This window comes from Fulmarus glacialis, unplaced genomic scaffold, assembly GCF_000690835.1.
Source record: "Fulmarus glacialis isolate BGI_N327 unplaced genomic scaffold, ASM69083v1 Scaffold47647, whole genome shotgun sequence".
In the NCBI taxonomy this organism is placed as follows: Eukaryota; Metazoa; Chordata; class Aves; order Procellariiformes; family Procellariidae; genus Fulmarus; species Fulmarus glacialis.
Window position 1 is genome coordinate 417 of NW_009223428.1, and position 11,649 is coordinate 12,065.

The 11,649-nt window shown below is 39.0% G+C and overlaps 1 protein-coding gene across 1 annotated transcript; it reads left to right on the plus strand.

Moving 5' to 3' along the window:
• Positions 1-226: 226 nt before the first annotated feature.
• Positions 227-10,567, plus strand: LOC104070333 (serine/threonine-protein kinase 38-like; the record flags this gene model as incomplete). The annotated part of the gene is made up of 10 exons (XM_009581796.1): positions 227-315; positions 794-845; positions 2,116-2,238; positions 2,835-2,918; positions 5,601-5,724; positions 6,274-6,428; positions 7,234-7,336; positions 8,125-8,186; positions 9,914-10,031; positions 10,444-10,567. Coding segments are annotated over exons 1-10 (1,034 nt in total), but the record flags the coding sequence as incomplete, so codon positions are not given.
• Between the last annotated feature and the right edge of the window lie 1,082 nt (positions 10,568-11,649).

Consider the following 11,649-nt stretch of genomic DNA (forward strand, 5'->3'; position numbering starts at 1 on the left):
AAGCTGCACCCTGACAGACATAAAGAAGCATCCCACGGGTGGAAAAAGAGGGGTCCAGCAGACACGTTGCCACATGCTGATCCCCTGCCATCTGTGGGGTACTCCCAATAGACACCATGAGCCACTGCCTTACACAAAACCAAGTTACCACCCATCAGCAGCTCTGCAGCATCTACCTCTGTAGAGTTTCAGGTTTCATTCCCCACTCAGACCCTCCCAACCTGGCATGGCACCAGCTGGAGGAGCCCGGGGACCAGTGAGCCCTGGCCTGGGCAGGACACTGGGAGGAAATGATGGCGAATCCAGGGGGGTAGAGTTAGTTGGCACAAGGGTAAGGGGAGCAGGACCGGGTGTGTGACCAAGGAGAGGTCAGCAAGGCTGAGACTGAGAGTGAAAGCGGGAGCTAGCTAGCTGAGGTGTTGGAGGTAGAGCTGAGATAGAAATGGTGAAAAAACCCATGTTTATTCTGATCGCAGTCCTAATTGATAAAAACAGTCTTACTTCAACAAAATTACATGAAGAAATATAAGTCATTAGAGTGATTATATGTTTGGACCTTTAATGCCTAATTCTGCAAATACATAAGTATGTGCTTAAATTTACTTAGACGTTTTCAACAGCTTTGGTCACAAATGAGTAAATGGATGGAGTGGACAGTAAGTCTTGACATTTCCATTTGAGGCAAATTCTTTGGTATCTGGAATATGTGAAGTAAAGGCGTTGTCTTGCTGTAGTGTTATATTTGTTTTTAATAAATAATAAAAAAGCGATCTCCTGTTTCTCCCCTTCTCAGGCAGAAGAAGCTAGAAGTGGCTATGGAAGAGGAAGGCCTCGCAGACGAGGAGGTAGATACTACTTAAGTAACCTTTGAAGAGATTGCTTTGTTTTTGTCCCACTACTTCAAATTGGCATTGAGGACCTCACATTAGCTAGCATGACATAAAGTTTTATTTTGTAAATGAATGATGCCCCTGTAAATAACTTGTCTATTAGGGAAGCTGTGAATATGCTTGAATGATACTTGCAATAGCTAAGGCTTTTCCTGCCACCCTTAGTCATGAGACATATGGCTGCAGGAAGTATATACCACGCTTTTCAAAGATTAAAATTGTTTGCCATTATGTTTGGCAAGAAAAAAAGGTGAGATGCGCTTGGAAGAAGGGGTAGAAAGCAAAATGCTGAACCATTTTTTTCTTGATTTAAACAATAAACTGGGCAAACCCTTGCTCCATTCGGATACAGATGAGGAGGGATCTCTGTCTAGTTGGCATGTCTCAGAACTTTGGTCAATAAGTTGCTTTTCTGAGGTTTATCATACCATGGCTGCCTGTACTGCCTTCAGGATAGGCAGGGAGTAGGAACAGTGCCTTAGTCATTTCTGAGTTTGTGGCTGCCGTAACTTCTGGGAAGAAGGAAAAGCGAGTGTGGGTGCATAATGCCATCTTGTGGTTTTAAGTGACACTGTCATCCTAGTACAAAATCTGGCAGGTGCCTGATCCATGGGTCTTGCTAGCAGTCTCTGAGGGCTCCTCGGCATCTTTGGGAGCATAGGCGGCATTTGTCTTCTTTCATGCTGAATCCCATTGACATTTTTACAGAACAAAATATATGGCAGGATTTGGACAGATTTTTCTTTCAAATACGAGTGTTTGCCTGCCCTAAACCAAATGGCTTTTGCTATAGATAGCGTAAGTTGGATCTCTACCTGTTAGGCTCCTTGTTGCCTGTCATCACTCTTTTTGGTGGGGTGCAAGTTTCAGCTCTTATTGATCCTTCACACTACCTGAAAACAAAAGTCCTTGCCTCAGCTAGTGTACTTTGTTTGAACCAGTATCTTTTTTTTCATTAATTTTTATTACTGTTTCTTTATAACTAAGTAATAAAAAAAAAAAAACACCCCACCCCCCCAAAAAAAAAGTGAAACTGGGCCTGAGGCCTCTATATAAAAGACCATGCTCATGGATCGTATTTTGAGAAATTCAGAAAGACTTCTCCTTTTACATTTTCTCTGTAATCCTCATGGGAGGGAGAATACTTCACAGGAAAGGAGATTGTATATCTTGACTTTCTACTGTCAAATGACTTACGTAAATTTCTGTGTATGTGTCTCCTTAGAAAAAACTGCGCAGGTCACAACATGCTCGCAAAGAAACAGAATTTCTGCGCCTGAAGAGGACTAGACTTGGCTTGGATGACTTTGAATCTTTGAAAGTTATAGGAAGAGGAGCATTTGGGGAGGTTTGTGGCATTCTTGCTTGAACAGGATATTAAAATTGGATTGAACATTAAAATGAAACATTTTAATTACAGAATAGAAGTTCCAGTTGGGGAGTTTTATTGCGGAAGAATAGCTATTTGAGTAACTGTACAAGTGTGATAAGTCCAGTAATGAATTACGTGCATCGATTTCTCAAGGCCCCTGGAAAGGCCCTTAGTTTCCCACAGCTTCCTATTAGCCCAAACTGATGTTGCCCATGTGGCCCCCTGAAATGATGGATTTGCAGTTGCACAGCTCTTCTCCGTAAACATTCTCTCTGCCCTGTGTCACATCACAGTTATCTGCTCCTGAATTTTAGCATACACAATCTCACAGCTACCTGGAATTTAGTGTGCCTGCTAACTTTTCCTAAAACAGTAACTACTTCGAACTATCTGTTCATCACTAGTGTTAGTGTTGCACATGGTGTAGAAATATTTCTTTTTTCCATGTATTTTTAAATGTTTCACAAAAGAACTTGTCCATGCCCAGCAATTTTGAGCCTTCCAGTAGATTCCACGCTGGGGTCTAGTTTCTGAGGTGGAGAAGATTCATTGGGTTATATTTCTCATTATAGGTACGCCTCGTTCAAAAGAAGGATACAGGTCATATTTATGCAATGAAGATACTAAGAAAAGCAGATATGCTGGAGAAAGAGCAGGTTTGTGTTGTAAAAGTCCTTTAGCTTTCAAACTTATGCTGTCTAGAAAATTGCTGAAGTTCTTTGTGGCAGATACTATTTGGTCATATTTTCCCCTTCAAAAGACCCAATAATGGTATAGGAGTCCAAAGCATCTATGGAGTCACTACCACAGTACAAAAGAATAAATAGAAGTTAGGAAATAAGGTCATGTAACAGCATTTTAAAAAATGTTTTATTTACAACCAATTTTGACTAGTGACAAAGATTTTTTTTTTTCCCCCCTCCCTTCCTTTATCAATGCAGACCTTATAGTACTTAATCTGTAAAACTGCATTTCAAAGAAAGTGCTTCTTGAAAAGTAATACTGTGCCAAAGTAAAAACTGAGAGTACTTGGTGATATCTTTTGATGGTTAGATAACAACAGATGTCACATTGTTCATTGCCTTTGTTTTCCTTTGTTTTGCTCTTTAGCTGGGTCTTGTCTTGTTTTGTTTTGCTTTGGTTTTGTTAGTTTGGTTTGGGTTTTGCTTTTACTTTTTAGTTAACAATTCACTGCAAATTTCTGGTAGGACACAGTGAGTACTTTAGCACCACAAAGCAAAGAAATAAAGTGTGGACGTGTCAAGCGAAAGGGCAGATAAAAGAGGACTTCCCTTACCTGTCCAAAACCTACTCATCATTTGCTCTTGTATTACATTTCCCTGCAGTGGTACTCGTACTTCATTTTTTTTTCCTGGCGCAGACTTTTTGTCTCCTCAAACCCATGCCCTGAATATAGGGAACCAGAGGAGCAGCACGTTCTGCACAGCAGCCAGGATGTGTGTGGCCCTCTGGTTGAAACCCTGCCCCCATTTCATAACCTGATGTGGCAAGGAGGCTGAGCTCACACTCTCCATTTAGTTTGGGACTGTAATCTTCCCTGGAGAGGGTTTATCTGCTCTAATTTTCATTGCCTGGTTTGTTCAATGGAAAGCAACACAGGACACAAATACGAGAAAATTAAGATTATTTTTCAAGATTGATAGCACCAGGAGATATCCTGGCTGGTTTTTAAGCAAGGTTTTAATATTATATTTTATAGCTACATTGAGGAGTGGAGGGTGGAAAGAAATATTTTCGAATGAGAATAGACAGAGCTAGATAAAAAAAAGTTGGAGTGTCTGCTACGGAGAGAGAACCCATTGCCCTGTGAAACCCTGTGGAAAAAAACCCACAGATGTAAAGATGCTCCTGGCCAGTAGAATTGGGGAAGAGATGCAGAAGACTCTGTTTGCTGCTTATTGGAAATAGCCCTCGAAGCTGGAAGAGTGGTACATATTTTCTCTTCAGAAGTTGCTTTCTGGTGTATGAATAATGAAAATCTTACAGCTGTCAAGAAATATTTTTCCATGCATATGTCTTTCATTTTCCTTCAGGATGAGTGTACATTCTAGTGAAACACACATCTCTCCTCCAGTCTCCACTACTCTTAGTTTCCAGTGAATTCATGGGGTAGCAGCTCTCCATGTATTTTTTTCAAAGCCTCAGCTGGGACTGGAATATCCTGAGCAAGGCCAGATGTTCCCGAACTCACTTGCCAGGGACCAACATCAGCAGCAGTGGTGGTCGTATCAGTTCTGGGCCAGCTTCATGCACATAACTTGGAGGAATGGCCCCATCTTCTCTTCCCTTCTCCCCCGCCCCACTTAAATAGCCCAAGACCCTTACCATTTTTGCACTGCTTTAATACTGGCCATTGAGCTCATTGCTACCTGCCGTCATCTGTAAGAGCTGAAACTCATCCCAGCCCTGTTCCCACTTGGCCCAGGCACTTGCTGTGCAGTTCAAGTAAGGTTCGCCACGTACGCATGTAGGAGCAGTCTCCGTGTACCATCTGGAAGGAGTTCACGCACCATCAGCAGTGTATACAATGTGGGTTTGGGAACTAGACAGTAGTTCACTGTAATGTAAATTCGGCATTTCTCTCTTTTCACAGCGATGAAGGAATCGGGTTTTGCAGGAAGTCATTTGTTTAGGCACTCTGTCACTCTTGAGAAGATTCCCCAGGCTTATCTTGCCGAGTTTAAACTGTGAGATATCTGTGTAGAAGTAGCTATTAGTTTTTTGTTTCTTTGTATATGTATATGAGAAATCTGGTAACTTCTGACAGTAATCATAATGCATCTACAATTTTACCTCTTGGTTCTTGTATTCTTTAAGACCAACTCTGGCCTTTTCCAATAATTTTGTCAGTATTTGCACCTTGAGTTGCACATTAAATTTTTGTCTGAGCTTGCAGTGCCATGTAAAGTTCTGTGATGGTCAGCTCTGTAACTTTTTTGAATGTTTCTATTTCATTTTAGGGTATAGTAAAAAAGGGAATTGCACTTTTCCAGCAGCTTTTTCAGTTCTTTCTAACAAACAGAAACAGCTTAACAAGCTATGCTTTGTGTTTCTAGAGACTGCTTCTGCAAAGTTGTGTGAACAGTTATTTTCAACATTAAGTTGACTTCTGTGGGTTTCTGCTGCGCGTTTTGTGAGGACTTTGTAGGATCTCATAAAAAACTATGAGAAATATGAATACGAAAAGAGCATGAAAAATAGTTTCTTCATTAAAGATCATGAAAATATATTGTAGGACTAGGAATATAATATGGCGTTCCTTGTTGAAATATTTAAATTGTCCTTTAATAGTAATTTTTTTTTTTTTTAAATTTTAGGTGGCCCATATCCGAGCAGAAAGAGATATTTTGGTTGAAGCAGATGGAGCCTGGGTAGTGAAAATGTTTTACAGCTTTCAGGATAAAAGAAATCTTTACCTGATCATGGAGTTCTTACCTGGAGGTAAGCTGTATGTTGTGGTGTTAGGTGACAGAAGTACTGCTTCCTTAGCTTTTGTTGTGAGCTTCATAAAATGTTAGCTACAAGCATGCTGTGTAATTTGTTGTTTTAATGTTGTTTTAAATGAAGTCCCAGTAATGTAACCACTCCTGATTTTTAGGGGAAGGAGAAAGGTTATGGAGGGGTATTAAAATAGACTTGGATTAAATACTTATTCTGATCCAGTGTTCTGCTTTTTACTGCTGAAGCTAGTAAGTACATGCGATACACAAAGCTAGTAAATACATGCAATACATGTATTGTGCATTAAAATTTACTGTATCTTCCTGGGTTATCCCACTAAAATTCCTATTTAGGATTTTCAACAGTTTTACATCCAGTTTACTAAAAAAGTGTGTTGGGTTTGTAGGTCCTTGCAGTAATAGTTTTATAATTAGTAGCTAGAAGGCCAGTTACAAGGTTAAATTTGGATTCTACTGGGTTTTCACGTAGAATTAGCCTTGTGATTAAAATGTTCTGATTTCTAAGCTGTATTTTCTGCTCTTTGATTAGGTGACATGATGACCTTACTAATGAAGAAAGACACCTTATCAGAAGAGGAGACACAGTTTTACATTTCTGAAACTGTGCTGGCCATAGATGCTATTCACCAGCTGGGATTCATCCACAGAGATATTAAACCAGATAACCTTCTGCTGGATGCTAAGGCATGTAATGTGCATGTAAACTGCCTATGCTTTAAACATCTCGGTTTTATATATATGCCATATATAGTGGTGCTAATTGGTGGGAACCAGTAGTGCCACATCAGTGATTTTAAACTAGCTGGAGTAAAGGCAGAAAGTGGTCATTATCTTTTCCTTGTAGAATGCTAGTATACTTAAAGCAAAACTGCCCTTGTTTTTTGTTGGAAAGCCTTTTAACTCTTTTAAAGGAAAGCCTTTTAAGTGAGAAGATGCTCATATTCATACACGTTAAAAACCGATACACTTAGTTACTTCAAGACGAATGAAAGCATGAAACATTCAGACAATGCTAAATAATCGGTTCAATTCCTGCAGTTATCTCATTTGTTTATTACCCGCTTATCAGTGGAAACACTGTTAGACTGACTACAGTGAGCCATGAGACGGACCCGGTAAGCATCATGCACCAATCTGTAGACCACCTGATTAAAAACAGGTTACCATCAAAACAAAACAAAGGAATTTTGTCCTGGAGGCTTTCTCAGTCTTAGTGGTATCCAGTTCAAAACAAAAAACAGGCAAACTATCTGCCCTCAGCTGTTGCAGAATTGTAGATGTAACCATTCCCGGGGGCAAAATAACCCTTTTGAGAGAAAACACATTCTCACAGTACATCAAGATTCGGAGATCATTTGCCTACTTGTCCTGGATTAGGTAGTTCTGTGCGAGTCCATGATGGCCTGAGAAAGCAAGTGCAGTTATTAAAACTTTCTTTCTCGAGCACTATCTTTCTAAATTATGTTTTTATCTTCTCTGATTTTTTTAGGGTCATGTAAAACTGTCTGATTTTGGGCTATGCACAGGTTTAAAGAAAGCTCACAGAACAGAGTTTTACAGGAACCTGACACACAACCCGCCAAGTGACTTCTGTAAGTATAAGGTGTCCTAGTTAAACATCTAAATAGTTTTGAGCTGCAGTTATACCACATCATAATTTATTTCTGCTGGGTTGAGCAAGATTGGTCAGGCTGATTGCATGTAGTTGGAAAACTGGAAATGCATGTTCCCCAGGACATGGAAGCATTATACAGGAAAGAAATTTTGATTTCTGCAGTGTTAATGTATTTTTGCACATTTGTACACAGATACAAATACACATAATGTAATGTATCTGTATTTTAATGTATTTTTCATAGCAATGTTAGTGAAGTTACAGAAACACTTTCAGAAGGGACATGGGTTTCGTGTGCTGACTTACTGAAGTCAGTAACAATCTCATGAAGCTTTTCATAAGAGTGAAGTTGTTCATCAGCATGCCTTGTTGACATATCCACGTTAGTGTTTTATTCTACAAATGTAAAATTCCTCTGCAGTTATTCTTGGATTCTTCACTTGTTGCTTAAAAAACCATCGCCCGTATCTGAATATACATTGCCAGCTGCAACAATAAGTGCTGCTGATCTCAAATCAATCTGTAAAACTTTTAGCAAGTTCTAATTTAGAATTGCTGATCGTGTGTCCTACTTACATGAGTTTCAGCTGCAAATTGGACAGTAGTTATTCATTTTCCCATCTCCAGTTATAATCAAGTATTTGTTTCTAGACTAAAGCATTCTAAAGATACAAAATAGTTATTCTTTGAAAACAGAACGTTATCAATCTTTTCTTTTAATTCTCACAAATGCATTTATTATCTAATAACTATTTTGTAAATTAGCATTTCAGAATATGAACTCAAAGAGAAAAGCAGAAACATGGAAGAAGAACAGGCGACAGCTGGTGAGTTAATAAAATTATGTATAATTTTTTTTCTTTTAAACTATTTACAGAAAACGTTAAATAAAAACTCAGCATAAATGCTGCTGTTCTTTAAAAAACTGAAAGGCCCTCATCCCTTACAGATGTCGCTCTCTTCAAGCTCCCCAAATTGCAAATAACTCAAAAGAAGGTGGTCTAGTGATTCTGGTTGTGGAATAGCTCAGAGATCACGGTTGCTTTGTCTGTCTGTTTTCAGAGCTGTGACTAGCAAGACCCTGCTCTTTGTTTCCCTTATGAGCATCTGGACTAACTAACCTCGGGTGTCAGCAACTGCTTAGCAAAGCTGTATCTTGAGTTTGTCTCCTAGACTGACCTGGTATTGACACCGTGTGTGAACTCCTGGGTTTAATTCCTGCAGTTCAGCATCAGAAGATGTGTAGCTGCGTGGTTCTTTTTCAGAGAATTGTGGGGGAAACTTGTTTGTCCTTCTGCTGAACGGGAATATGATGGAAAGGCAGTGGGGGCTATTGGCACTGGAGTCCTGCAGCCTGGGTTTATAATGAAGGGCGGTCAAGTAATAAAGGGAGCTCTGGCATTAACTGAATCAAAGGAAAGTATCTGTCTGCCATGGGATTTCAGAATTTCAGCCCTGCTCGTGATTTTCACTGAATAGCAGTTGCAGAAACCTCAGGTTTCAAATTTTGGAACTTCTTATTTTGCACACACTGTTTAAAAAGTCATATGCTGCAGTTTTCCCAAAAATCTTTTGGGTTGTTTTTTCTTTCCTCTTTCCTGAGACATAATGAGATTACATTGCAATCATGCTGCCTCATAGGGGCTGTATTTCACACCCTTACTCCTGCTTGGAGTTAGATCCCTGAAAAGACTACATCTCCAGGTTGGTAAAGACTGACATGGCAGAACTGTGTGGTGAAGCTAGATGAATCATGAGACAGTCCAACAGAGAGCATAAAAGGCCAAAATGACAACCTGTATCGACACTATTTGAAAAGGAGCCATATTCTTGGTTTTCCATTGGTTCAATACTAAATGTCTTGGCTCTGTTCAATAAAATGAAGTATTTTGTTTCTGGTCAGACAAATGAAAGTAAAAGATTTTTCTGGCAAAACTGGTTTTGGTGGACTACTTTGGTTTGGGGGGTTTTTGATTTTTTTCTTCCCTCCCCTGCCCCATGCAAAATTTTCCATCCAGTAAAGAGAAATTCCCAAATAGCTCAAGATTTAGTCATTAGGCAGAATCATCTAGGCTGCACGTTTAAAAGGTTAAAAGGATGGAGCCTGGGTCCAGAAAGAGCTCAAATTAATTTGGCAATAAAGACAAGGTAATACATGGAACAGCTAGTGTATCATTAGTGTCATACATGGGAATCTACCACTGGTTATCCCTTTTTTTAAAAAATACCAACTACAACAACAACAGAACTTCTTGGGTATTTAGTAATGCGGCTACCTGAAACTTTAGCTAAAATGACCTTCTGATATTGCAGTGGGAATATTCTATTATTTCATAACATTTAGGAGAATGATTTCCATTTGCTTTCAAGGTTCTCTGTGCTTACTCATGTAAAAGAATAATGTTCTTGGGATTTTAGATACTGTGAATTCTCAAATTAAGTATCCTTGTCCATCCAAATAACAAGGTCCTATATGTGAATCCCCAGGAAAAAGTTTTGCAAAGTGTTAAAATGTAGTATTTATCTTTTAAAGAGTTTATTCTTTTTTCTCCAGGCATATTCTACTGTTGGAACCCCAGACTATATTGCACCAGAAGTATTTATGCAGACTGGGTACAACAAGCTGTGTGACTGGTGGTCTTTGGGAGTGATTATGTATGAAATGCTAATAGGTATGTTGAAGACCCCAACTTAAGAATCGTTCAAAGGTAACAGGGTCCGTTAGTTCACCAAGTCTGATCCCCTGCATAGTGGAGGTACCAGAATCTTATTCAATTCCTACCTGAAGTAAGCCCCAAATTCAACTTCCAGAATACTTTGAAATCCTCCCACCTTTCCAAGAAGACAGCAAGAGATACGATGCTTCGGTTACTTGTTTCGGTGAATAACTGTTCGCTATTAAATGTTTTTGAGGTTCAGTCTCATTACTTGGAAGTAACAAAATAACCTTTAATGTTGCATTTCAACAGAGAAAACTTTTGGTTAGTACTACTTGTTAGTTTTGGGAGCCGTGGCAAAAGCAGAGGCCCAGGTCACTTTCCTTTTCTGGGAAAAGCTTGTTGATTTTTCTGTTTGTTTGTGCAGGGTATCCACCTTTCTGCTCAGAAACGCCACAAGAAACTTATAGGAAAGTTATGAACTGGAAAGAAACATTGGTATTTCCTCCAGAGGTGCCCATTTCGGAGAAAGCAAAGGATTTAATTCTAAGGTCAGTAACAAAAGCCCACTTCTGGCCACTTACCTAGACATAGTCATCTTCCATTAGGTTAAATTTCAGTTCTGCATGAAAGAAGGTTTAGATTGGAGCTAAAGTTGCTTTCTTCTGTGTTGCCATCCTTGATGGATTTTTTTTTTAATTTTTTTCAGTCTTTCTCCCTTTGCCATTTGTTTAACATGAAGGAATACTCTGTAATGATCTTGATTTGTACCACGGTACCAGGAGAAACAGAGCAGACTGGGAAAAAAAAAAAAAGAAGGAAAAAAGTGATTAACACAATTTTTCTCTTTTCAGAGGGAACTAGAAAATAACCGCTCGCCAGCGTTTAATGCACTGAACAGAAATCTTTGGATATTTTGGATTTACTCACTTTTTCCAAAATGACAGTTTTTAATCCATTTAGTTTGCATTGAAGTTTTTGCGAGGGGTTTTGGTGTCAAGGTCAGGCAGAAATGCTCACTTGTCCTGGGAGGTTTGGGGGCGGAGGGAGGGGTGGGTTTTGGCTTTGATTTTTTTTTTTTTCCTTTTTTTCCTCCTTCCCCCAAAGATAATATTACAAGCTTACACAATTTTGTTACAGGCAAAAAGGGGAACGTACTTCATCAGCAGAGCCAAGAACTAGCATTTATTATTAGTCCAAGCAGTGCTCCAGTAGCATACAACAAACATAACAAATACTACAAGCAGTTATTCTTAATCCAGTTACAATGATACTAACAATTCAAATTATTTAATTATTTAAATAGTCCTCATTAATAAGTATGTATAACAGTTTTATTACGTTTTCAGTATCTGTTTCTCTAGTGTTCTGCTTAATCTCTCCTGCGTGTTGTCAGCATCCGAAGTTCTTTGCTGGAAAGGGTACAGTGTTGCTGCTGAGGATTTCTTCCTCCTCAGTCTTGGCTGCATTGGGGACACTTTTAGATGTTTCAGGCAGTTTATTTGTTAACATGTCTTGCTCATGAATTTACTTATACAATGACTACTTTAATTTATTAGTTTTTCTCCATATATGGAAGGATTTAAATTAGGGTAAAACATCTTTAGTTATTGTCGTGGTTTAACCTGGCAGG